We start from the raw sequence: 25441 nt of genomic DNA on the forward strand, positions 1-25441 counted from the left end.
GTGGCTATGTCATTAAACAACTGACAAGGTTACATTATATGTTAATATATCTGCCAATCCGGTATCGTATAGGTGGATTGCTTTAGGAGTCGAATATGTCACGACTTCGTAGTGACGTAGATGGCATTCCCAAAGAGAATGAATGCTTTTTCCATTGGCAGTTGGCAGTTAGTGTGACAATAATACAGCTACTATTGCTACCCCCACTCTTGATCGCCTTGTTAAATGATTCTTATTGGGATCTTATAACTTCGAGCAGTAAGTGCTGATTAGCGGCCACATATTCATCTATATAGATACCTCCTAGGTATTCATCGACTATACTATACATGGAGAGGTTGTAAGGTTATTTAACTCATATTATATTATAGACTTATTAATCCATCGCTTCTATAAACTGAGCTTCCAGATTAGATCGGGATATAAGGTATTTATGTCTTACCTACTCTGCACCCCATACTTGTTCACCATTAAACCACGTTTCCCTCACCGCAGCACCAAGAAGCTTATCCTTCTCCCATTCCATATCCCATACGGTGAAATCCGCCACCTTACCCGCCTCTAGGCTACCTAGCCGTTCATCCCAGAATACGCTTCTGGCCGACCCATAACTCGCAGCAACGACAGACTCGCATACGCCGAGGCGGAAGTTGTAGTTGACAACGTCCTCGTATTGCCTGTTTCTGTAGGATTTCCTTGTACTAGCGACGTAGACGTTGCCCATGATATCCCACGGTGATGTAGGACTGTCGCTTCCGAGAGCGAGCGGTGCGCCGCTGTCCGAGAACTCCCGGTAGGGGAAAGCGCGCTCGCAGCGGTGACCTAGAAGATCTGGCCACGCCCGGAGGATCCATGGGTCAGCGTGTACAGGCTGAATCGAAGCGGTGCTATAGATATAGTGAGTGAGTATATAATCAACTATAAAGCAGTTGTAGATGATCTTAAGAAAATACTAACATTTCGAACTCGCCGAGGCGCTTGGCGTCCCGGGCGGATGCGAGCTCGAGATGTTCCATGCGGTGGCGGTTCTTTGGAGAGCACGTAGCCAGGGCGTCGAGAGCCATGGTAATAGCAGCGTCTCCGATGGCGTGAAGCGCGACCTGCAAACCCGCGGCATCAGCTTTGCGCACAACCGCATTGAGTATCTCGGGGTTCCAGAACGGCTCGCCCGTGGCATGTTTCGTAGCGTCAGCCCCTTTCAGATAAGGTTCGGACATGTAGGCGGTGCAGGCATCAATGATGCCGTCGCAGATGACCTTAATGCCGACGACGTGAAGGTCTGGCGAGTCCTTGGCGCTAAGTTGCTTGTGCACCTCGATGGCCCGATCGACCTGAGAAAGACAGTCGGCTTCTGAGCTTGAGGGTGTCATAAGCCAGTAAGCCGCAAGCCGGAATGGCAATGGCCGTTCTCCCTGTTCTTCGCGTATCTCGAGAAGAGTAGTCCACGCCTGTTCTTCCATAGCCATGTCTATTGCCCCGGTATAACCAGACTTATTATATGTCTGTACTGCTTCCCGGATCCAGTCCTCGCGATCATTTTTAGTTGCAACTGAGGCAAGGAAAGGCCAAATAATAGTAAAGACGGCGGCCTCCTCGAAAGCTCCCGTAGGGTTTCCATCCGAATCTCGTTCGATTTTGCCTCCTTCGGGATCTGCTAGATTCTTTGCATCAATTTCCTCAAGAGCAGAGGTGCTACACCAGGTTGTATGAAGATCCTTAGAATCTACATAGATAGGCCGAGGGTCTAAGTCATCGACCAGACTTGCAAGAGGTTTTGACATATATCTCATCCATCCCTTACATAAGATACGAGGTTCGTTGGGATTTGAAACCGCGTAATCCTTAATAGCCTTGCGAATATCATCCAAGTTCTCACAATGGTCCAGCGCAACTTTGCTCAGTGATTGTCCTAGCCTTAGCAAGTGAATGTGACCATCTATAAAGCCCGGCAGAACGGTTCGACCGTCGAGATTGTGTATAATAGCACCCGCAGCTCGGGACTGGGAAATAGCGTCATCGTCCTCCAAACCAACGTGCTCGATGATTCCGTCGCGTATGTAAATTGCGTCCCCAAACTGAGGCTCCGTCTCGAGCCCCGGTTTCTTGGCGTGCAGGAACACTTTCCCGCCAACGAAAAGATGGCCTTTGGATTGTGCCATTGAGATACTCATTGGATGATTTTCGAAACATATAAATAAAGAATGACCGGCCGTATTTCTCAGAGCTCAGAAATACGTTAGAACTCTATAACAACAAGAATTACCAGCGTAGGGCCTCTTTCCGAGGCATTCGTAAGAAAGCGCCCCGCGTGATCTACCAATTCAGTGTAAGTCGGCTAGGGGTCGGCTAGAAAAGCTGTCCGATCCAGGAGCTTGGTAGTCTACCTAGTCCATTAGCCCCTGCACGTCTATACATACGATATACATACCTACCAATATAGCGAGACGCCTAGAGTATGCGTATAGTCGTAGTATACCTATTTTAAAGGCAGTGGATCCTACGAAGTTCATGTCCGTCTCGACTTTCCACCAACATCGTCGAAGCGTAGACAATACGGCAGGTCCGAACACATAAAGAAGGTTTACTGCAACGGCTAAGACGTGACAAAATCTTCCCTTAGCTGCAGTAACCTGGGGCTGTCGGATTAGCCTATACTTGACTTGGGTAGCTCCTGTATCTATGGAGGCTATCTTCGAGTTAGTCAGGGACGTTTCTTATTACTATACCAGGTAACAACTCCCCCTTTTATACACATCTCAGAGTAATCCTCAACTTTGTCCTTGGTTAATCGAATCATGTCAAAGGATCTAGAAAGGCCTAACGTCGTACTCATCCTCGGCGGTGCAGCTACGCCCAGAATCGATGCTTTCGCTAAAGAAGGATTGCTTCTACATAGTTAATTTCAATGTTGAAAGCGACTGCGTGTCGACACATTCAGCTCTGATGACGGGCAGGCATCCGACTCGCACTGGTTGTTTACAATCAGTTCCGGCTAGCTTTCCTCAAAGTCTTACGCGATAGGAGAAGGCTCTCCCAGAAGTCTTGAAGGCGAATGGCTATTCCACAGCGCATTTTATAGTATTTGGGTGATATTTCCGGCCGTTCTCCTTGTATCACCCTTTGGTACACCTGCATTTTCTTACACTGCCACGTCTCGACTTTGTAGGGAAGACAAATCATGGTGACTTTTCAGACTCGAAGACCGAGATGGACTTCCTCGTAGGTCGGCTCCTTGACTGCATTGATTCTCTCGGTATTGCCAAAAGAGATTTATAGTACCAACTGTGTAGAGTTGTTAATTATGGAATAATTATCGAACCAAGCATTGTGTCAAATTCATAGCACTATCAAAGCGTATGGATGAATTTATAGCTTCTCCTTAGTATTCACCTAAGTCATAGATTTTGACCTCACGATGATAGCTTTGATCGACGTGCTTCTTCGTATTGGTACTGCATCCCGATAATTTACGTAGGCTGGATTTTCCTTAATACTGGGCTATAAGCTGTCTGTAGGTTTATCTTATAACTACCGAAGGTAATCAATAATAGTATACAAATTATTTTGTCTATATATATAGACAAAGGCCATGAAAGACCACTATATGTCTACATGGAGACCAAGTCCGAGAACTAAGCTAGGCCGGAGCGATATCGGCTTGGGGAGAAATCAGGGGTCATTAATTACGGAAAATCGTAATCACATATCCAGGGAATTAATTTTTAAACTACATTCAGTGTCGTAGTATAAATAAATTCATACAAGTTTACCATATAGGTAAATGACTATGCCTCATTCTACTTAGAGTTAAGGACCATGGTAATTCGAATTGTCATTATAAAGGTCCCATGCCAAGTTCACTAGCATAATGATCTAGTTACGATCTTACTATTTACCCCCTACGAGTGACTGGGTTGTGTTGTTCCTAGTGGTTACCATTATCGTATCAACGTCAAGTCGAAACTCATACCATATAGAATTCGAGATTGATACGCAAGAATTAGAAGACGTAGGAATAGATATAACCCTTTAACCTAATTGCTAGCAGTGAAGGATCCAGGTATATAGCTATTCGTACACCTAGTCTGCAATTTTCTCGCAACACGCGGTAGAGTCACGCATGGATGAATCAGTCATCTTATACAATTATCGTGAATATGTACTACCGCCCGAACTCCCATCATGCCAACCATCCATCGATGTTATAATACGGGACCGTCCGCTGCTTGTCGACTTGCGCCCGAGAGAAGATGTGTGCTTCCAGTCACTCGGTCCGACCTACCGACCGGTAGTGGCGAAGGCACTCTTTACATCGGCGCGAGGCCATTCAAATAGCACATCACCGCCGTATACCGTTGTTGTAACTGTGGAAATCCGAACCTCGATTTCTCCATAGTACTTCTCGCATTCTCGGAGGACCCTGTTGACTAGACCACGGCTTAAGCTTGGGTCGTCAGCGTCGCCGAAGTGTTTTTCGACTCGTTTTCGCAATGCTTCGACACCTTTGCGTACTTCGCGAGCATCGTAGCCGCTGAGGATCTTATTGAACGTCCCCCTTGCGTTGCTCGGTTGTGCGGCCACAATTGCGGGACTCTTTCCCGTGGCGAGTTGCGCTTCGATATTTTCGAGATATTCGAGCAACTTGCCCAGCGGTCGGCGCATGATTGCATTGAGATAAAGACCCATGTGCTCGCTCATTTCGCCTGCCGCAGCTTCTTTCCAGTCTTCGAGTATCTCCAAACCATGAGTATCGAGCTCCTCAAGGAAGTGGTTCATATTCTCGATAAGGAGGATATGGTAGTTCAGCGCTTCCTTGTCCTCTGGATCGGCTCCGCTACTTGTGAGAGTGGAGGGGTTCTCGCGAGCAATAACCTTAAGGGAATCGAACATAGTCTTGATGATACGGTCGTACTCTCTGTCTACAGTTTTTCTAACAGAAGAATTCGTATCGACTGTCACTAGCATCATTTCCACAGCATTTGAGAAATGGGGGAAGACTCGCATGAAGGAGATTACACCCCTGCGTTTCTTAATCTTAACCTTCGTATCCTCGATTGCACGAATCTGCCCCTCCACGAATTTCGTGAAACGCCCCTCGAGATTACCGTGAAGCTTCTGCAACACGTTGTTTAAGAAATCTTGATTAGACTGCGTTATTTCTAGATGCTTGTGCTCGAGTACTGCGAGAATGCCGACTCCTTGTCTGTTTCTGAATTAGCTACGGTCATTTCAAAGCAACCTGAGTATTTAGCACTTATAGAACTTACAATGGATCCTGCGATAACACCCAGTCGATCGTATTCTGCAAGTCTTGCTCCAAGAATGAGAATATTGCTTCCATGGCTCGTGTTACTCTCCTAGCCAATTCCCGGTCAGGTTCCATCAGCCTGTGTCGTTTCAGGTCACCGCCTCGTCGATCTCGTGGTTTTGACGCAGCCACAAGATCAGGAAAATCCGCTGTCTCTAAAGTGGTCGCATGGAAAAAATCAACGATGAAGTTTTGCTCGATTTCGATAAGGGGTACAAGGTCATCCATCATGCCTGCAAATACTTCGTACGGTAGATTACGACCGTCCGAAATTTTGTCAAGGTTCGTCTTACTACCGTCGCCAAGGGGACCCCGCAAGCTCCTAGCCAGAGTCTGGCTTCGTTTTACGGTGATCTTTCTGGCGGTAGCCATTGTGCCTTCCTGCTGTCTCTCGATTTCGGCAGTGAAGAGAAGCTCTGCTTCGTCACCCGAAGGCTTCCTGGCATTCCGCTTCCACGAATCGAGTATGTCCTTGAATCTCGATTTATAGAGCGGGAGATTCTTCTCTTGGTATACCTGTAAGCACTTATTCCAACCTTCAAGGTTTACCTCCCTAGCGTAGAGTATAAGAGGACTATATTGCCAGAGCAACTCTCGCCCGATGTCGTGGTGTGCGGGATCTATCTTTTTTGATAAAGCTCCGTCTACGGCCGACCTGATTTCCTGGGCTGCCTCATCAAATCGCCGGGACATGAAAGCACTGAATCTTTGGAGGAATGCTACGCTTTCTGCACGGTACATCTCCTTTTTCTCTTGGACGATACGCATTTTGCCGTAATCAGTATTGAGAGTAGAATTTTGTCCTGCGTCTTCGCTCTTTCGAAGCTCTGATCCTGCGGCAGAGGAGTCAATTTTCATCATCGCCTTGTACAAGGTAACAAGCGCTGTCTCGACTTCTTCAAGGCCTGAGGTCGTCTCGAGGGGTGCTGTCGTAAGAGCTCGCAGATCATCGGAGGTGATGGCACATGTATCAAGCAGAGATTCCAACTCTTTCCTAAGTAGTTTTTGATTTGCTGCTTGTACTTGCAGACCCTGGCCCTGCGCCTCTATGTATGCGATATCATCGGATAATGTCTATACGGTGATTAGCAAGACTTATTTAGGTGTGTGGGCTCACACTCACAGATAGTTCCACGCTGTATAAAGTTAGTAAGTTGTCGAGCTCATCACACTCTGCGATGGCAACATCAAGACCCTTTTTAATTGCTTCCACTCGATCATCCTCTTCTTGGAATCGGACGACCCAACCTCCAGCCTGAGCTTTATTAAGCTCCCGGTCTATATCAAGTTTCATCTCCTCGAAATTACGACCTCGCATTTGCTCACCAGGCACCCAACCAAAGTGATCTAGCCATCTAGCAAATTCTGAGGTCTTATCAAGGAATAGATTCGTATCCACGCCGAGAGCGGATAGGTATTTTGTATCATTACCGGCTACGGTTAGGCGTCGCGAGGCTTCCTGCTGACGAGCTGCCTCCATACTCTGCCTCCGTTTTTCTTTGGCGGAAGCTTGTAAACTAGTCGGCCGGCTGGAATTAGGCACCGTAACCTTCACTTCAGGGACGAGGGAAGCTTTATCAATGGGCTTCTTCTCAAGGTCTAAAGGTTTGGGAATTTCCGGCTTGGGTTCTGGTCTTGGCGGTGCTGGGACGACGCTCGTTATTCCGTCCGGACCATTGAGGTTTGTCTTGCTTTGCATTTCGCGCAATCGCTCCCCAGCTCCGCCAGGCCGCGGTTTAAATGCTGCTGCTGCCGAAGCCGCTTTCCACAAGGCCCCAGCCAGATCGCGCTGAGACTTCGGCTTAATCATAGGTCCTAATCCTGGACGGGTCTCCTCTTTCACCGGTGGACTGGCAGGCGGTGATCCGGGTGCCTTAGTTTCGACAACCGATCCAGATGCAGATGCCGTGCCATTTGTTCTATCTACTGGACTCGAGGGAACATCAGGAATAGGCTCCGGTGCCGGTGCCGGTGCTTGCTTCACCGCGGGAAAGCCAGTCTCCATCCTACTGTCGGCGGAATTCTTTCGGGGCGACATCCGATCTGTATTTCTTGGCGGTGGTTCCCTTCGCATTCCCTGGCTCATTAATGGTGCTGGTACAAGGTCATCATCTGTGGTTTCTTTCGGCCTCGTCGGATCCATTGGCGGTCTTTTCCTATCAGGTAAGTCCATTTGTGAAGTCGACCCAGAAGGATCACCAAATCTACCCAAGGCACCAGGCCCAGCTAACCCTCCCCTTGATCGCGGCGGTATGCTTGAAGTATCATCACTTCTCGTTGTAGAAATAGAAGCTGCTATGGATTCTTGACTCTTATTATTCCCAGCTAGTCTACGTAAAGCGGCAGTTTGGTTCCCTGTGCGAGCGGAGTCTGCACCGAGTGACGGTGCTGGCGAAGAAGTTCCGTTAGGAGGGGCTAGCTTACGCGCAGGTGAACCAGGAGGCTGATTAGGGCGGAAGGGTTGGAATCCGCTAATGGTGGCTGCAGGAGGAACATTGTTCTGAATAGGTGCAATATTGGGTTGAGATTGTGTGAGATCGGGTCTTGAGATTTTAGGTTCCATTCGTGGGGGAGTGGCAATTGGCCTTGAAGGAGGAGGTGTAGGAGTAGGGCCAGTTCGCAACGAGGGACTCGATTCTGAAGTAGGTAAAGTAGGTACTCGACCTGGTGGTGGCCTTCGTGACCCTAAAACTTGTTCTAATTCGCGGGAGTCGAAGCCTTTCAACTCTGGTACGCTACCACCTGTGTACTTCCCATAAATCTTGATGAGGCTGGCAATAAAAAATTTCTTCTCCTTGTCGGCTTGGGCCTGCCAGTAGTAAGGCTTCCCGACGTTAACGACAAACCCGGTCTCACCAGCCCATTCTCGTTTCTGCGGATCGCAATTCGAAGAAGTAAAGGACTCGATAGCACTAAGATCGTTTAAGTCCCAGGTCTTTCCAATAGAGAATGAGCCGTTTACATTCTCTTTGGACTTGTGCATGCGCACCCGGCCTGACTTCCGCACTGCCACAATGATGACTCGAGGTTTTTCGGACTGCGATCGTGCTTCGGGCGGCGGAGGTGAGGACGGGTGGGAAGAATACTCAGTTATTCTAATATGGGTAATATATGTTTCGAGTACTACACGGGCGCACAATATACGTCAGCGCCTGGTACGGTTGGACGGTTGGACGGTTGGGTAGAACACAGGCAATAGGCAACACAAAAACACCAAGGACAATCTTACTTGACCCATCAACATCCTTCTTGTTGAAGCAACTTTCCACAATGCGCCTCTTCTCGTCCTCAAATCTTTCAGCTCTATTAGAATCACGGCCAAAGCCGGGTCCGCCATTTTGGCGCTGGTAATCCATGGTTGTTAACGGAGTATATCTTCTGACGAATTCATGAATATAGATGGCCCAGGTCGGTTCGCCGAGGTTCAGTGACCATTTTCGAATCCGTTCAGTATCTTAATGAGCGATAGCGCGAGTTATTGCGACCGAGCCTGCGGAATGTTTAACTATTTGAGCCTGTCGGTAGGTCTCTAGGATTAAGGGTCGACTTTTAACGAGCGCGATGGTGGTGGTGATAGGAGGATAGTCGAGTTATGGGGTATGCTTAATGAAGGGAACGTTTTGATGATGTACTGTGTACAATTTAGTGTCTCAGGGAGTTGAGGCCAAAGCGTCTTTAGGTTATTGCTTCTTGGCATTACCGTTTGATAAGCTTCAAGGTCGCGAATCCCACTTTCCTGCCCAAGGTACAAGGTACCTACCTACATAGGTACCTGGTACATGTATATCAGAACCTTCAATTGGAGGGAGCGTGCACTCAAACGCCCTGACGCCACGATTAAAAAGCCATATTTCACGTGTTATTTTATGTAAGCAGTCTGATTTGCTACCTAAGCTGCTAAGGTACTAGCCAACTGAAGTGAATACGTGAATTTACAAATTACCATAGAGTCGTAGGCTTACACTACTACATACAAGACATTAAGCAGAACAAACGCACAACAGGTAGGTTATATTATTTGTATATATTTCTTAATACCCCTCTTCAATTGTATCTCTCCATGATCTCCTTCACTTTTTGAAGAGGGAGAGCCTCGATCTTGTGCTCCTTGTTTCCTACCATTGTTTCCGCCATACATAAAGCATTATATATCGACTCTTCGGTAGCATCCGCAACAGCTTCAAATATCCCGTTGATTGAAGAGTCGTCTATAACATCCATTGCGATAGGTGTGGGCTTGAACGGATCGACTGCTTTCCGCTCCATCGAGATTGACTGAACTGGAATCTCGTTTCCGGTTGAGAAGGCTAAGAATACATCCCCGGAAGGGTTGTGACCATAACCACCAACCTTTGACAGTCCCACTGTTGCTCTCTTAGCAAGCCTTTGTAGTTGCAAAGGATGAAGAGGTGCATCAGTCGCGATAATTACAATGATACTCCCATCTTTTCTGTTCTTCTCCTTTTCAAGCGCCTCTCGTGCCATTTTGATTGCCGGATTACTCTCGGCAGCTTCGTCGGCCTCCCGAGCTAGGATCCTCCCAACTGGTACACCTGCGACCCGGAGATGCTGTGGGCGTCCATAGTTGGCCTGCACTAGCACGCCGACGGTATAAGTCTTTGGTTGACCTTTGCTGTCGAAGCCCTCAACAACTCGGCTACTACTACCGGTGTCGCCCTTGAAATAATGACATATCACTATGATAGATCAATTGGGACCTTTCGCTAGCTAAATATGGCATGGATATTACTTACTTCCAGTTCCACCGCCGACATTACCCTCCTTGACGCGGTCGCTCGATACGCTCTCGAGTCCCTTGATGATGTGGTCGGGCTTGACCACGAATTGAGTGAGGTCATTTAGATATCCATCAAAGGTTTCCGCAACCACGGGCAGTAGGAACCAATCGACATTTCCCTTGGTCACGCCCTGAGATTTGATGGTATATTCATAAATGCCCTGATATGCGGCACCTACGGCAAATGAATTTGTGATGATGATAGGGGAATGCAATAAGCCCGTTTCATTAATCCAATGACTACCGGTCATCTCACCGGAACCGTTGAAACTGAATATTCCGGCGTGACAAGCGTTATAGAACCAGTTTTCTCGGGGCAAAATGCTCGTAACACCGGTATTCACAGCACCGTCATCGGCAAAGATCTCCTGGGTGTGGACCAGAACGCCAGGAACATCAGTAAGCGAATTGAGAGGCCCTGGTTTCCAATATCCGAGGTGTAAGTCTGGCAAAAGATCCCGGAGCCGCATGCGAGACTCCTTATCCGCGGTTATGCCTGGAGCTGTTGACGACATAGTAAGAAGGTACTGTTGAGTTCAATTTGAAATTTATATTATTCTTTTCGCTTCTCGTCTCCTTACATTGCCTACTAACATTTCCCCCAACCGAGGGATTCCCTTTATATTCGAACATATCCTCGTAAGATTGATAGATCGTTGATAATTACCCCCCGGCTGACTCACGCCGGACATTGACGAATCATGTCATTTGATCATTGATATGAATGGACCTTTTCTCAATTTGGGAGGTTAGTGACGTTATGGTTAGCTTATTCGTGGGATTCGTTGTAACCTTGAGTATACAACGAATTGGAGTCCACGCTAAATCAATTTCAATGTACAAAAGAGCCGTACATTAGAAGTTTCAGAGACTAACCTCGAGTCCAAGTTTCACTCTGAGTCGGGAAGGTATTTTGCCTCCATTATGCGGAGAAGGTATTTATTACCGGTTCGAACCGGCAGACCGGTAACAAGCCTATTCCCCCACAGCGGGACGCATTTTACCCCACATTGTCTTCTCTACTTTTGTCCTAGGTCAAGAGAGATTCCATTCATCTCGCCAGCTCACACTAATAAAAAGAGGATATACGATAAGTCTAGTTCGTGAGAAGGGGAGCCATTGCAATTACGATAAAATATTATATACTCATTGCGCAGTCAATTAATACCCATATACTCATACTGCTCTTAACGCGAGACATATAGACCTCTAATTATAAAGATGGTTGCTGCAGTTCGAGTGGCTCCGAATGTAAGTTCTAAAGGTTAAATATCGTATCGAACGGATGCTGATATACAAGTAATAAGGCTGCTACAAGAGCAGTTAGCCTTCTACGGACGGTTCAGTATGCTCACCCGCCAAATTGTCCATGTCATTCAAACCCGGGTCATCACCATCATCATGCAAAACCTCAAATTGACGCGTACGCCCAGCATACCAATAAGCGGATCGGAAGACGCGGCTTCGCTTCCCCTATAGACCCTTCTCAGCAGAAGGAGTACGCATTTGAGATGGCCGCCTCTTCAATCCGATTTGGCCCTGGCGTCACCCAAGAAGTTGGTATGGACTTTAAGAACATGGCTGCTAAACGTGTCTGTGTTGTAACTGACTCGACCGTCCGAAAACTCACTGCCGTCAAGCAAGTAGAGGAGGCCTTATCGAGAGAAGGCATAGAATATGAGATATTTGATAAAGTACGGGTTGAGCCAAAGGATAGTTCGTAAGCTAACACGAAATTCCGGAACGTATCTCGAGTCTTGACTTACTTAAATATAGTATCAAAGAGGCCATTGCATTTGCCAAACCATATCGGCCGGACGCTTACCTCGCTGTAGGCGGAGGCTCGGTGATCGACACGGCTAAATTGATGAACCTCTACACCGAGTATCCCGATGCTGACTTCTTAGATTTCGTGAATGCACCACTAGGCAAAGGACGGCCAATTGATAAAAAACTTAAACCTCTAGTCGCTATACCTACTACGGCGGGTACTGGTAGTGAGACGACTGGCACAGCCATTTTCGACCTCGTGGAAAAGAAGGCTAAGACTGGCATCGCGCATCGCAACTTAAAACCGACCCTCGGTATATGCGACCCGCTTAACACTAGAACGATGCCTTCGGCGGTGAAGGCAAGTTCTGGACTAGATGTTCTATGCCACTCGCTTGAGTCGTGGACAGCCATCCCGTTCAATGAGAGAGTACCCCGACCCTCGAACCCCATATTAAGGCCTGCGTACCAGGGCGCAAATCCTATCAGTGACATATTCTCTCTAAATGCACTCCGAAGTACTGTTAAATATCTGCCAAGAGCAGTCAAGGACCCAGAAGACTACGAAGCCCAGAGCGAGATGCTCCTCGCCGCCACCCTTGCCGGCGTTGGTTTTGGAAATGCCGGTGTTCACTTATGTCACGGTAAGATGCAGTCTCAAGCGGAAGCTAACGGGGGCGTCTTTACTAACAGAGAATATCAGGAATGTCCTATCCCATCTCCGGCCAAAATCCAGGTTACAAGCACGCAGGATATGATGTAACAACGCCTATCATTCCTCATGGCGTTTCGGTCGCAGTGTCAGCGCCTGCAGTGTTCCGGTTTACAGGTGCATCAAACCCCGACCGCCATCTCGCAGCCGCAGAAGCGTTCGGTGTGGATATCACGAACGTGAAGCGTGAGGATGCTGGCGAAGTCTTGGCCGACGCCATCACGAAGTTCCTTGCTGAGTTGGGAGACCAACCGAAGGGACTTAAAGAGCTGGGCTTTGACTCAAGTCACATTGACGCCCTAGTTGAGGGGACGATACCTCAAGCTAGGGTTCTGATGCTGGCGCCTGGTCTGGCTAAGGAACTCGAACAGGAGAGGGACCAGCTGAGGAGGCTCTTTGAGGAGGCCTTAACGCACTGATAAGAGAAACTACCTATACAGGTACCCATGCAAAGTTGCAATTTATATAGATAGTTTAGATACTAGTTGACTCTGATAAAGGGGTTATGGCGTTGGAAGACTGAGTATGATTATGCCTAGGTTTAAGAGGTCCCCGATGTCTATAACATATCTTGTGTCAAATTGTGATTACTTCTCTTATGAGGTAATTAGGCCTATAAGTAAACTTTAGAATCAAGGGTTACTCTATAAAACCGAAGCAAGAACTATTCAATCCCATGCTTGCTATGGACTCATCTATATAGGCCAGGTACCTAGGTAGCCTATTATGTCTTCTTCGTTGCTAAGAGTTTTTTGTTTTATAACAGAAATATCTAATGTGTGATTGCCCTCCTATGATTTTATTAATATTCTTAGTAAAGGCGAATATTCTTAGTAAAGGCGAATAGTCTTAAGCTGTAATTGCAGTAAAGTGGAGAGTAGTATGTCAAATGGTAGGCTGAAACTACGCAGATGGAACTTCAGCTACTGCCGAATGTAACTAACGCCAATCCCACCGTATTGAATCGAGCAAACATTGGCAACACCTTGACGTGTCTTGGCAACTTTCACAATTATACCTAGTACGGCATCTTAATTTACCGGCCGAGTAAATATCCCGTAGTGCGATCGGAGGTGCCGCGGGTACATTTATCGATCTTGCAGGGCTTCCGTTATGAGCAGCGAGCTGCAGATTACATCGGGGCCAAGTCCGCCAAAGCAAGAGCCGAAGATTAATAGATAATACCTAAACCAATCAACGGCTTCGGTCCGAACTCTTCGGCCCTACAGATACGCGAAAAGAAGGACTGCGAAGTTGTATTATCGATGTCGACCGGGCGATGAGGACAATGTTGCTTTCGCGTCTTGCTTCGGTTGGATTTGCTTCCATCATTGATTGGTTCGCTCGTCAGGCTTTGGCAGATGATACTATGTAAGTGTAGGCTCAAAAGTAGGCTCAAAAGCTTACAACCCGATACTCCGAAGATATAACGAGCTGAAAGGCTCAAATAGATTGCGAGGTTTATAGAGCCTACCGCCGCGGAACGTACGGATACAATTAAGAGCCCCCCCGCGAGGATCCTGGCAGTGATCCTGATCCGGCCCGTTGGGAACTTTGGGTCAAGACGCATCTTTCCTTTCAGCTATGACATTATTGTATATCGCGCATAATCTGATACAATATAGTCACCGAGATTGCTGACTGCTTAGGTCCCGGATCTCACCAATTAAATGGTAAGCTTAAGGGTACATTTCTTTTCTAGCGCTGAGAGATGTTCGGAATGTCCATTGTCGACGCGACCCTTCCTATCGCGTATAAACGGGCGATTCGAATTTTAACTCGCGTGACGATCCTATTTCTTTACCGATTCTTCTCAAGTGCTTACAAGTAACGGGCGATCTTCGCTACACGAGTGCTATGTACATACCTATAGATCTATATCTACGCGTGCTAGTGGCCTACTATGTAAGATATCTCCAAGGCCGTAGAAGCGAACCACTGCCGGGGTGCCTTGGCATCTAGAACTCGAACCCATATGAGTGTTACCCCTGCCTAGTCTCTGCAGTGTAATCACTAACAGCAGAGAATGTCCTATTTGGGTGGCACAGCATTTCAATTTGGGATCACGGAAGCCTTTCCCCCGCCCCCCTTTTCGGGAGTTACTGCTTAGAGAAACTGGGGTAAGAATTGGGGGACAAGGGACAAGGGTGCTCCATGAAGAATAATAAAAACATCACCATGTCCAGAATCGATATGGATAGATGCAAGGCTGTTGTTCATCTAGTTCCTCCCCGACACGTCACGTGAAGGAGGACCGTCGCAGAGACATTCGATAAATATGGAAGAAAAGGAAATTAACGCGGCTGGTGTTCTCGTGTCCCAAGAGCAGGTTCCCGTGAGCGAGGGATCAGGCTCGACGACGACAAACACTCCGCGTGCCAAGGCCAAAGTAGTGCACAACGTACGTCCAACTCAACTTCTATTAGGACGCGAGACCTTCTTTCGTTCGACGCTTTTATTAGTTTCACTGTTTAATGTTTAACTATATATATCCAGGCCGAGCTATACGCGGCGATCCAAGAAACTAAGATCGATTACAAGAGCAAATATTCGATACATCTTTACTGTATGCATCAAGACGAGGCCCATGCGTCATCCCACTCTTCGCAGATTACTGACGACTAGTAGTCTCCATCTGCATCTCGTTCTGTTGCGCTTGCGCCAATGGATACGATGGTAAGTAAATACTCTACAGAAGGTTTCCGAGGTTTGCAGGTCGTTGACAGACATCGTCTAGGATCACTCCTTACTGGTATCGTCGCCATGGAACATTTCCAGAACACGTTCCATAGCGGCAAGACTGGTACTATAGTTGCACTTATGTTCTCTCTCTACACTGTGTTTGTCTCCCCCTGATTGCACCTTTGTCTGTATTCATAAGCTGACAGGTTTGCTTCAGTGGTGCGATGGTCGGCGCTCCATTCGCTGCGGTTCTCTCTGATAAATGGGGCCGCAAGATTGGCATGTTCAGTGGCGCTGTTATCATCATCGTCGGAATGATCATTGTTGCCACTGCTTCTGTAATCGTGCAATTCGTCGTCGGTCGTTTTGTTCTAGGATTCGGCATTTCCGTCATGACTGTTGCCGCACCGGCTTATGCTGTTGAGATAGCGCCTCCTCACTGGCGAGGTCGAGCCACTGGTATGAGACATCTCTTGATAGATGCGAATATAATCGTGGCGTGCTAATAGTCTCCCCACAGGTTTCTATAACTGCGGTTGGTTTGGGGGTGCCATTCCTGCGGCTGCGGTCGTGTACGGATGCAACAAAATAGACAGCGACTACTCTTGGAGAATCCCATTGATCATTCAGGCGCTTGCTTGTGTGGTTGTTCTATTTGGTGTCTGGTTCGTCCCAGAGTCACCTCGATTTCTCATGGCCAACGGCCGCGAGGAGGAGGCCATTAACTTCTTGGCGAGGTACCATGGGAATGGCGACCGTAACTCTAAACTTGTGCAGCTTGAGGTTGAGGAAATGAAGGAGGGTATTCGCCAGGACGGCATTGACAAGAGACCCCTGGACTGTATGTCTCCCCCTTTTTATACCGAGGTCCAAACGACCTGTGCCACAGAGACTAATCAGCATAATAGACCGCCCCTTTGTTTTCAGTCATAGCGGACGTTGGAGAATCGCTCAAGTCCTAATGATTTCCATCTTCGGCCAATTCTCCGGTAATGGATTGGGTTACTTTAACACCACTATCTTCGAGATCATCGGCGTTACATCCGTCGAGATGCAGCTAGCCTATAACCTCCTCAACTCCGTGCTATCTGCCATTGGGGCTTTGACAGCCGTGGCTCTAACAGATACTATGCCCCGGCGAAAGGTGTTGATAATCGGAACACTCGGTTTGTCACCCTTTACCCTAGGTAAATGTCATTGTATTTTTGCTAATAACGAATTGTTTCGTATAGCCTGCGCTGCAGCACTAGCTACCAACTCCGGTCTATCCGCCGCCCTAGATGCCCAAGGAGATAATATACAGGAATCTTACGCCAGGGGTGCATTGGCGTCTTACTTTCTTTTTAATATCATATTCTCCTTCACTTATACACCTCTCCAAGGTGTCATTCCCACAGAAGCGTTGGAAACTACCACTCGAGCTAAAGGTCTTGCTTGTTCCAGCGTTCTTGTATATGCCATGGGTTTCATAAACCAGTTTGCCGGACCGATTGCTCTAGGAAATATTCAATACAAGTATATATATGTAAGTTACCCCTTATACCTATGGATTGTTGCAAAAGAATACTAATTTAACTCTTTATAGGTCTTTGTCGGATGGGACGTTATTGAAGCGATACTCTGGTACTTCTTTGGGTTCGTAGGCCCATACCACCGCGCCCTTGTAACGTTTGCTGACTGATTCTGTACAGTGTTGAATCACAAGGACGAACTCTTGAGCAGCTTGAATGGGTTTACAACCAGCCTAATCCCGTCAAAGCGTCGCTCCATGTCGACAAGGTTATCGTACAGGAGGATGGCAGGGTGGCAGAGAAGGTAGTTACGAGCAATGCGTGAGCATGGTTTTTAAAGGTATCTGGATTTCAAGTCTACCTATCTAACAAGGGAATTAAATCTGCATTAAATTTGTATTAATTAGCATTGGCATTGGGGTTGGGAAGTTCCAGGGCTGATGCATAGAGGGATAACATAGGCGATGATATCTAGAGAGTTATATTATCACTGCGCTAAGCTGCATCCTTCCCTCAGAATCTGCCAAAGTGACGCAGGATCAATACTTTTCAAGGAAGTTCTAGATGATAGATTGCATATCCATGAGAATATATGACCCCTTGAATAGACTCCTGCTTTGGTTGGAGTTGAAGTTCAGGAAATGGAAGCTTCGAGTCATCGATTTGCCATGACTTGGCAAGAGGAGGACTCAACTCTAGATGCCACGTTCCGCGCCAAGTTACAGAGGCACTATCTATGTCTAGGTATATGATATATGAAAGCACAAATTTATGTATCTTGGGCATCTTCTGTGAAAGGACACTGGCTCGGCATAGCAAAGCCTCAATCTGCCTGCGCTTTTCCCAATCTTACTGAAGGAGTCGCGATGTGAGCGCCAGATATTTCAGATGTGACCAGCTCTACGCTGACTGACAGTGTCGAAAAAGTTCTTCGGCATCAATCATGAGTATCAAGCGCCTGACACAAAACCCAGCGCCAAAAGTAACGGAACAGAACAGGCGAGGAAGTTTCTCAGGGTCTCAGATGGCACATGGCCATTCTTTTATATTCCCGCGAACTCATAGTAAGATTTTTTAACCCGGCCCTCTAGAAATACTAGGGGCCCAAGCACTTGGCGGTCCTTCTGAGCCCTGGTCCATTTTATGGGAACTTTAAGTGGCTGACTATTAATGTTTCATTACGAATCGAGGCGCGTAATTCGCTTCACTGTCATGCAACAAGAAAACAGGAACCCACGCCAGCTAGGTTCGGCCTCTAAAAGAGCGCTTTTTCGACTCAATATGTACCCCTGTGCTATACTTGTGTCGAATCTGAAAAGGGGTCGCGTTAGGTACCTAAGTAGGTCTCGAGTTAAGCATTAATTTGAAAGTTTCCCATCCCATATCTAAACGCCATTTGAAGATATATAATGACAAAACTCATCTATAAGTCTATGGATGAAACAACGGAGTAGTTTCGTATATGAGGATATCCAGGTACGTTCGAATGACCATGATATAACTTAATGCCATAGTTGCTCTGTCTGGATAATTGAACAACAAGTGGTTGAGTTATACTTAACTTAATGTAATATTTATACCAATTAAACATTATATACGGTCGTTACTTGCTTTTTCTATCCTTTAAAATCACTTGCCCTGTATCTCCGCGTACAACTGTAGCTATCAACCACATACATATAGCAACCCACCCAGGCACATGTATCTACCTCAAGTAGATACATAAGGCTATGTATTTACCTTGGGTAGCCGAGGTTCATGATCGAATTTAGGGGTTCATTAATATTTTGCTTTTAACTTACCTCATCCGGGTACTCGTATATATGGGACTGGCCAAGTCACCAAAATGAGTTCCTAACAGTGGACAAAGTGTTACATATTTTCTAAGATGCAATAATCTTCTGTAGTAACTACCTCATAAGGTACAAGGAGAATTAAAGAAAAATATAAAAAGCTTTTAACTAATCACATATTAATTGTCCGAACTGTTGGAATGACAAGGCAGCGAGTTCGACGAGTCAATTAATGGCTTGACTTGACTCGGACTTGACTTAACTTAGCCTGGGTAGATAGCTTTTGCGGGATATTTATACAGGTCAGGTATAAAATCTTTTTATTTGCCTATTAAGCAAATAAGTTGAAGCTATCCAGGCCTACTTTAGGGTATATCTAAGGGATATTATTGGTCGATTTAAAAATAATATTTGTTTGTATGATCGGTAACGTTTTACATTAAAGTAATTACAGGGTCTTTTCTAACACCTTTATACAATTGACGTAATAATAAGCTATCAAGATGATTCTATTCTATTCTAAATACGTATCGGGGTACGTACCCTTATACGTACAAGGTAATGAGGCTATTTGTAATCGTCTTTTTTAAGATCACGGTAATTTTTTGGTGTTTTGGACAGTAAAAAAGCGTTGGGGGTGGTTGGGTGGCTATATTGACCAATCGGATTTCGTAGATTTCATTACCCGGACTTTTGCCGGTATCGATACCGCAGGTGCCTCAGGCCAAGCCCACGATACGGCCAGGTAAGCCTCATTTTTCATTTTATTTGACTTGACTCGTCTCAAGTCAAGTCTTTACAGTTATTTGGCTTGACCTGGCTCATCGAACTTGCTGTGACAAGGTATGTGAGCATGCACGAATTACGTAATGAAATAGGAATGAATGAAATGACTGTTACTGATTGGTTGATGATTAAGCTGGGAAGATCTATGAAAGTGGGAGGGATCTCTATTTACATTTGTGGGTGCGCGTTATGTGTGGGTCCAATCCAAGTCACATGACATCAGTCATATGACTGGGATGAGTGTGGTCCCAACACAAACGTACCTACCTAAAGGATAAGGATTGGTCAAACTGGGTGATGATTCAAGAAGCTTAGGAGATTTATTTTAATGCATGATTTAGGAGGTAGGTTAGGTTCAATTAGATATCTACCTAAGTAGCCATCTACTTATTTCTTTATCGCAGAGCTGTATGAGTACAGTCTCTCAGCTGATAATCATTGGTGTAGACTTTCACCTACATGTTATGGGTAGGATGTATTAGCATTCCAGATGAGACATCTAGAATAAAGGATACTGCTAGAGGTATGCATATCCGTAGGCTCCTGTAGCTAGCTTAGAGTTTTACATGTAACAACCCTGTTGTTTTCTCCTTGTTCCACCGCATGATAGGATAGAAGGGGCGACGTTGCTTGATTGTCGTTAACGTTAAGGGATCCGATGATGAATTAAGCGGAATAAAACTAACGATTATAAGGGTAAACCAACTCCACAATTCCCTTTCTGAGGCACTACTCCGGTCCGCCTGCCACCCAATCCTGGTAAACCTTCGAGTATACACACTGTTCACATCCACACAAATACCGCTCATTGGCTAAAACCTGCTCTACCAGTCGTCCCCGGGAGGAGGTCGCGGCTGGCTATGCCATTTGCCGACGTCCTTATCTTTGGATAGCACGGCTGGACGGGGTATGGCGAAGTGCTCACTGTAGTCTAGCCCAGTGGAAGTCTTCTCAAGCTTCCTCTTGGTAGGCATAGGAGCAATAGCCCGATGCTGAGCTTGGTAGTGTGCAAATCGGCAGGCGTCTTGGGACTTAGTACACCTGTTACCATCCGCCCAAAAATGGCAAATTAGCGGCTGCCGTAGTCCATCCGGAATATCCTCATGGTAGAATTTGCATTCACCATGTTCGTGATCGCGGCAGGTGTAGCCAGCCGTGGACCACCAAGGGCAGATAATCTTGGCCTGGCTTCCGGACTTCGTACCAGCAGATTTTGTCGAGCCACGGCTGTGAGTGTCTCCGATAGACATACCACTAGTAATAGGGATCAGCATAAATTCATTGGGTATGTAGTTAGTAAATATGAAAAGATGACTTACCCAAACTCATTGCCCAACCCGAGGAGATCTTGCGACTGCATGGAAACAGGCGTCTCTTTTCCCGGACCTGGGAGGCCAATTGTTGTCTCCGACGCCGTGATAGTGGCATCGGTGTTGGCGCGGTCCTGGTCTGCATCAATAAGCTCCATGATCTTTTCATGGGTGGCATTACTGATGCGACCAGCACCGAGAAGAATCCCAAGTCCCTATTGTAAGAACATGATGTTAATACCCACGTCTTTGTTTCTAGAGAGTCATCGCGATAAATAATAGGGTTGACTTACGGTAAAGACCTGGGTCATGCCCCGATTAACCATGTCGTTGGCCATCCCGCGACGTTATGTTAGGTGATAGGTAGGGTTGAGGAATGAAGTTTATTGTGCGCGGGAGGCTGGTAGGAGGGAAGGTAGAGTCGGGAAGATGGTGTGGTCGAGTGTGTAAGTGTGAGTTAGGTGGATGGGTTGGGTGGAGGTAGGAGGATTAATTTATATGTGGCCAAGGTGTAATTATTTGGCTTAGAGTTAGATGTATCCATGTATCGGTTGAGGTGATCACGGAAGTCGCGTTGTGTCCGTGTAGGTACTGTGTAAAGTATATAAAGTTCGTTGCTTCCTCAGAGCTTATCGAAGGCTTCGCGCTAATAGAGTAGCGCCTCAGTTAATGCGTCAGGATATGTTGTAACTCCGGATAAAGTAATAATAATAATAAAATATTCTTAATCACGGGCCTTCTGATTCACTGAAACCCTTGTTGTGAGGGAAACAGCGTCATCTGGACCACAATGCGACTTCTTTGTAGGTTAGGTAGGTTGGTTATGTTAGGCAGTTGTAGTGTAGAGTAGTTTGTTCTTGGCATGGTGTTTTCCCAGTCACTTGCTTTTATGTACTTCCATCACAATGAAGCTTGGACCGCTATAGTATCAGTGTTTAGTAGTACCTAGGTACATAACCAAGTTGCACCTTCCCTTGAGCTCTGCTACAATGCATTGATCAGATCAGGTTGTTGCTACCTTAGGATCAGGTGGTTGCTACCTTAGGTATGTTTGGTGAATATTTAAGAAGTATCTTAGGTACCTGAGGTAGGTACCTGAAGTACTTGTTTAGGTACTTACTTCCCTACACAGTATTGTTTATTTTTCATCCCATGGTAGAGATAAGTAGGTATCATGTGGCATGTCTAGTGGGAAAGAGCGACAAGAAAAATGAAAATACACAAGAAGGGTAGATTTGCCGTAATATGTGCTATTATTCTCAAGGGCTTGGTGAATAGGGGTTATCATGGGTATTAGTTGACTATTGTCATTACCTAGTGGGTTGTATAGATTCAATTCCTATTTTGGTAGAATTGGCTTGTTAGGTAGGTAGTTTTACTATACGTCGACGATAACGAATTTCGAAAGCATACTTATACGGAGAATGATATTGAAGATAATATATATACTTAGCTATTTTGGAAGTGCGGAAATTCATAGAGCCCTCCACAATACTATATACGCTGATAGTTCAAAATTGAAAAGGGGTTAAGGGGTAAGTCAGTCTCTGTCAGATATTACTATCTGTCCGACATATAAAATGTAATAGAATAAAATCTGTTACCAAATAACCTTTTAGTGGTATAGCGGTTTTTTCGACAGTCTCTATATTTCTACTTTCTCTTCCTTAATCAGTCCATAGAGGTTACTAATACGGCCGTGCAATGTTCTTAATGAATACCATTCTTAGTCATGTGTACTTCACTTCTATAAAAATGTCTAACTTTTCCCTGACCGTCCGTAGTTCTATAGGCCTTAGTCGCCTAAAGCTAGTAATCGAAAGATGAACCAAATAGACGATTATAATGTTACATAGATGTTTGAAATCAGGAACTTTCAGGTAGCTAAAATATTAAGTAATATCATTATACATCAATCGCAGATAATAAACACAACACACAACTAATAGTATCAGACGATAAACCTTAACCTAATAGTTAATAACTTTGGGCTATAATTATTCAATAGTAGGTGACTTCTAAATAAAAAAGATCTTGTTGAAAACACGCCTACATCGGACGACATTTCTACGTAATGTTACATGGAGGGAGACATATGACCTACAAAATATGGATACGCCACCTTTACCAACATTAACCACATCAAACTGACGTTCTCTCGGGTGTTGGGTGAATTCATCAATCTATTTCCGACTAGAGCTAGGACTATATATTCTATCATGTTCTGTTTTAGTAACAGACTGTACTATACTGGAGAATTCCCCCACATCGTATTCTACTCTACGACGTCATACTGACAACAGTACTATTCCAATGATAACAGCGACTAGCAATGTTCAACTAGAAGCCGCGTTCGTATTAATTGATAATAATTTTCACTGATCTTGTTTTATTTCCTATATTACCTACGTAAGTTTGGAGTATCAACCACAAATACGCACAGCTTAAAATTGTACTTAAAAGTTCTATACTTCTACGATGCCGACAGCCATAGTCACTGGCGCCACGGGTAAGTCTAATGACTTAGACTTGGACATGTCATTAAATTATTGTCCGTCCGACCGGCGCAATACCTCTTCTGGGCTAATGACCTTGACCGCTTAGGTATAACTGGAACGGCAGTGTGTCAGGCTTTAATCAAGGCACCTGAGTACACCGAAATTTACACACTATCTAGATTCCAAAAGGTTTCAGAGCACCCTAAAGTCAAGCATGCAATTCTAGACTTGCAGTCATCGGCGGAAGAGATGAGCAAGTCCCTGTCGCACATCCCGCCCGTGACGCACATTTACTTCTGTGCCTATCTGGCGAACCCAGACGAGGGAGAAGCCTCGCGAATCAACGGTTCTATGCTATCAAACTTCCTTGAAGCGCTCATCAAATCTGGTCGAACTCGTGAACTGAAACGTTTCAGTCTCACATGTGGCCTCAAACAGTATGGGGTACATCAAGGACAACCTAAGAACCCCATGCGTGAAGATGACGAAGACTCGCTTTTCTGGCTTGAGCAAGAGGATCGCCCGCCCAACTTCTACTACACTCAACAGCGTATCCTAGAGAAGTATACTGCGGACCACCATAACAAGTGGACTTGGGTTGTGACATACCCCCAGGATGTCATCGGTTTCGCTAGGGGAAATTTTATGAACCTTGCTACTTCTATTGGCTTGGTAGGTATAATCTTGATTTCGTACTAGTCATTCAAGTATGGTGCACGAGGCTCAAGTGTGATGTCTTACACATATGCTACCACTACAACTCGGGCCAATAAAACGATACTAATACTATATAGTACTGCGCTGTCAGCAAGGAACTCGAGGGCTCGAAGCTCGTGTTCCCCGGGAACAAGTTCAACTACTTAGCCTTCAACGGCTGGACGTCGGCTAGATTGCACGCTGACTTCTGCCTCTGGGCAGGCAAATCACCCGACGCCAATAACCAGCGCTTCAATGTCATCAACGGCGACACACAGAGTTGGCAGGACCTATGGCCACGGATGGCAGCACGCTTTGGGTGCAATATTCCTGGTAACATGTTCCCTGCCGGAGATGAATTTAAAGCCTACCCCGGATACGTGGGCAGCCATACGAAACTGCACCCGCGGCCGCCGATAGCTGAGGTTGCGGAGAAGATCGGGCTTAAAGAAGAGTTCAAAGAGCCCTCTGAGCTCTTCTGCCAGATCGACCTCGAGAAGTGGGCCCAGCGTCCGGAAGTGATTAAAGCATGGGGGGCGCTGCGTGATCGATATAAGCTTGATCAAACTGCTTGGGATGGAGCTACTTGGGGGTTCGTGGGCTTCCTACTTGGTCGTAACTATAGCTGTGTTGCGAGCATGAGCAAGGCACGAAAGCTGGGTTGGACCGGATACGCGGACACCTGGGACGAGTTTGAGCATACATTCCAGGAGCTGGAGAAGGCTAAGATGCTGCCACCCCTTCCGACTTAGAATGCCCAGCGCTGGTACGCGTAATTGGTATATCACTGTCGTAGTAGCAGCTTACAATAAGGAATCGTGTGTTTGATGTAAAGTACCTTAGGTACCTAAGGAGGTACTTAAGATGATGTACATCTTATCCACAGGAAAGTGCGTTGTTGATTCTGTCAAGTCTAGCGCGATTGCCTCTCATAACAACATGTACATTTGGGTATGTACCCAGTGTACCTACCTTTAATTCGATGAAGTATTTCGTATTTCTGAAATCAACTCAAGAATAAAAAATAAATTGTTGGTTGGGGATCCACGTCACCCAATTAGGTTACAGTTGTGGGCAGTCATGAGTCACTGAAGCAATCATTGAGGTAGTCACGATCGAGGCATCGAGGGAAGGAACGAGGCCCCGGGGCCAATTATGTGATGTACAATCGCAGGCAGCGACTGCCTCATTACAGTGAGTCCCGTAGTCCTCTTAGATTTAGCAACACTTACAAGACTAGTTCCACAAACGAAAATAAATAAAAAATAGTGGGGACCAATGAGGAGGGGTGATTCAATTTTGCTGAATTGATTAAGGTGGATCAAGGGGAAAATCTGGGGTAAGCCAATCGGAAATTTTCAGGCAGCAAAACATCCAAATCAGGCCAAGCGTACCGTCGCCCTGGGTGATCTTCCCGCCTCTCCCCCACGTGGGACAATATATAAACAAGGGTCCCCTCCCCACCAACTTTCCTTTCCTTTCCTCTTTTTTTCCTCATCATCCAAAAAATCAGTCCAGACACATGTACTAGAAGAATGACCTTCGCCCGGGCCTATCTGGTGTTTCGAAAGATTCAC

At 46.1% G+C, this 25441-nt stretch overlaps 8 protein-coding genes across 8 annotated transcripts; 3 read left to right on the forward strand and 5 right to left on the reverse strand.

The window, feature by feature from the left end:
- Positions 1–344: 344 nt before the first annotated feature.
- On the reverse strand, positions 345–2265 carry F5Y00DRAFT_244665 (amidohydrolase). The gene is made up of 2 exons (XM_048008855.1): positions 958–2265; positions 345–887 (listed from the first exon to the last, which is right to left on the reverse strand). The coding sequence occupies exons 1-2, from the start codon at positions 2169–2171 to the stop codon at positions 443–445; spliced, it is 1659 nt and encodes a 552-aa protein (XP_047862084.1). The 5' UTR covers positions 2172–2265; the 3' UTR covers positions 345–442.
- Positions 2266–3845: 1580 nt separating this feature from the next.
- Positions 3846–8939, reverse strand: F5Y00DRAFT_244667 (exocyst complex component Sec3-domain-containing protein). The gene is made up of 4 exons (XM_048008856.1): positions 8538–8939; positions 6432–8431; positions 5268–6382; positions 3846–5203 (listed from the first exon to the last, which is right to left on the reverse strand). The coding sequence occupies exons 1-4, from the start codon at positions 8662–8664 to the stop codon at positions 4279–4281; spliced, it is 4167 nt and encodes a 1388-aa protein (XP_047862085.1). The 5' UTR covers positions 8665–8939; the 3' UTR covers positions 3846–4278.
- A 318-nt stretch (positions 8940–9257) lies between these two features.
- Positions 9258–10825, reverse strand: F5Y00DRAFT_149791 (DmpA/ArgJ-like protein). The gene is made up of 2 exons (XM_048004509.1): positions 10063–10825; positions 9258–10005 (listed from the first exon to the last, which is right to left on the reverse strand). The coding sequence occupies exons 1-2, from the start codon at positions 10619–10621 to the stop codon at positions 9353–9355; spliced, it is 1212 nt and encodes a 403-aa protein (XP_047862086.1). The 5' UTR covers positions 10622–10825; the 3' UTR covers positions 9258–9352.
- Positions 10826–11044: 219 nt separating this feature from the next.
- Positions 11045–13383, forward strand: F5Y00DRAFT_149795 (Dehydroquinate synthase-like protein). The gene is made up of 4 exons (XM_048004510.1): positions 11045–11357; positions 11414–11826; positions 11883–12520; positions 12580–13383. The coding sequence occupies exons 1-4, from the start codon at positions 11328–11330 to the stop codon at positions 13005–13007; spliced, it is 1509 nt and encodes a 502-aa protein (XP_047862087.1). The 5' UTR covers positions 11045–11327; the 3' UTR covers positions 13008–13383.
- A 44-nt stretch (positions 13384–13427) lies between these two features.
- On the reverse strand, positions 13428–14257 carry F5Y00DRAFT_244673 (uncharacterized protein). Its single transcript, XM_048008857.1, has one exon. It carries the CDS (start codon positions 14156–14158, stop codon positions 13760–13762), a length of 399 nt encoding a protein of 132 aa, XP_047862088.1. The 5' UTR covers positions 14159–14257; the 3' UTR covers positions 13428–13759.
- A 475-nt stretch (positions 14258–14732) lies between these two features.
- Positions 14733–17493, forward strand: F5Y00DRAFT_244674 (general substrate transporter). Its single transcript, XM_048008858.1, has 10 exons — positions 14733–14989; positions 15085–15154; positions 15217–15264; positions 15326–15428; positions 15488–15729; positions 15791–16111; positions 16179–16436; positions 16503–16795; positions 16856–16905; positions 16962–17493. Exons 1-10 carry the CDS (start codon positions 14867–14869, stop codon positions 17104–17106), a joined length of 1653 nt encoding a protein of 550 aa, XP_047862089.1. The 5' UTR covers positions 14733–14866; the 3' UTR covers positions 17107–17493.
- Positions 17494–19663: 2170 nt separating this feature from the next.
- Positions 19664–21499, reverse strand: F5Y00DRAFT_244675 (uncharacterized protein). Its single transcript, XM_048008859.1, has 3 exons — positions 20964–21499; positions 20680–20885; positions 19664–20614 (listed from the first exon to the last, which is right to left on the reverse strand). Exons 1-3 carry the CDS (start codon positions 21006–21008, stop codon positions 20185–20187), a joined length of 681 nt encoding a protein of 226 aa, XP_047862090.1. The 5' UTR covers positions 21009–21499; the 3' UTR covers positions 19664–20184.
- A 1649-nt stretch (positions 21500–23148) lies between these two features.
- F5Y00DRAFT_272257 (NAD(P)-binding protein) lies at positions 23149–24616 on the forward strand (the record flags this gene model as incomplete). The annotated part of the gene is made up of 3 exons (XM_048012941.1): positions 23149–23179; positions 23275–23840; positions 23963–24616. The coding sequence occupies 3 exons, from the start codon at positions 23149–23151 to the stop codon at positions 24614–24616; spliced, it is 1251 nt and encodes a 416-aa protein (XP_047862091.1).
- Positions 24617–25441: the final 825 nt, after the last annotated feature.

The sequence above is a fragment of the Daldinia vernicosa genome, assembly GCF_022497035.1.
Source record: "Daldinia vernicosa strain CBS 139.73 unplaced genomic scaffold F5Y00scaffold_47, whole genome shotgun sequence".
NCBI classification, from domain to species: Eukaryota; Fungi; Ascomycota; class Sordariomycetes; order Xylariales; family Hypoxylaceae; genus Daldinia; species Daldinia vernicosa.

Bases quoted from the DNA above. Each gene is read 5' to 3' on its own strand.
- F5Y00DRAFT_244667 (XM_048008856.1), bottom strand. From the start codon at position 8,664: ATGGATTACCAGCGCCAAAATGGCGGACCCGGCTTTGGCCGTGATTCT. The intron at 8,432-8,537 runs GTAAGATTGTCC...GCGCCCGTGTAG, and splicing joins GAAGGATGTTGATGGGTCAA to TACTCGAAACATATATTACC. The intron at 6,383-6,431 runs GTGAGTGTGAGC...ATCACCGTATAG, and splicing joins TATACAGCGTGGAACTATCT to ACATTATCCGATGATATCGC.
- F5Y00DRAFT_244675 (XM_048008859.1), bottom strand. From the start codon at position 21,008: ATGGCCAACGACATGGTTAATCGGGGCATGACCCAGGTCTTTACC. The intron at 20,886-20,963 runs GTAAGTCAACCC...TTCTTACAATAG, and splicing joins GCATGACCCAGGTCTTTACC to GGACTTGGGATTCTTCTCGG. The intron at 20,615-20,679 runs GTAAGTCATCTT...CCCTATTACTAG, and splicing joins GGGTTGGGCAATGAGTTTGG to TGGTATGTCTATCGGAGACA.
- F5Y00DRAFT_244673 (XM_048008857.1), bottom strand. From the start codon at position 14,158: ATGCGTCTTGACCCAAAGTTCCCAACGGGCCGGATCAGGATCACTGCC.
- F5Y00DRAFT_149795 (XM_048004510.1), top strand. From the start codon at position 11,328: ATGGTTGCTGCAGTTCGAGTGGCTCCGAAT. The intron at 11,827-11,882 runs GTAAGCTAACAC...ACTTAAATATAG, and splicing joins GTTGAGCCAAAGGATAGTTC to TATCAAAGAGGCCATTGCAT. The intron at 12,521-12,579 runs GTAAGATGCAGT...AGAGAATATCAG, and splicing joins CGGTGTTCACTTATGTCACG to GAATGTCCTATCCCATCTCC.
- F5Y00DRAFT_244665 (XM_048008855.1), bottom strand. From the start codon at position 2,171: ATGAGTATCTCAATGGCACAATCCAAAGGCCATCTTTTCGTTGGCGGG. The intron at 888-957 runs GTTAGTATTTTC...CTATATCTATAG, and splicing joins CGCCTCGGCGAGTTCGAAAT to CACCGCTTCGATTCAGCCTG.
- F5Y00DRAFT_244674 (XM_048008858.1), top strand. From the start codon at position 14,867: ATGGAAGAAAAGGAAATTAACGCGGCTGGTGTTCTCGTGTCCCAAGAG. The intron at 14,990-15,084 runs GTACGTCCAACT...ATATATATCCAG, and splicing joins AGGCCAAAGTAGTGCACAAC to GCCGAGCTATACGCGGCGAT. The intron at 15,155-15,216 runs GTATGCATCAAG...GACGACTAGTAG, and splicing joins ATATTCGATACATCTTTACT to TCTCCATCTGCATCTCGTTC.
- F5Y00DRAFT_149791 (XM_048004509.1), bottom strand. From the start codon at position 10,621: ATGTCGTCAACAGCTCCAGGCATAACCGCGGATAAGGAGTCTCGCATG. The intron at 10,006-10,062 runs GTAAGTAATATC...GATCTATCATAG, and splicing joins TGTCGGCGGTGGAACTGGAA to TGATATGTCATTATTTCAAG.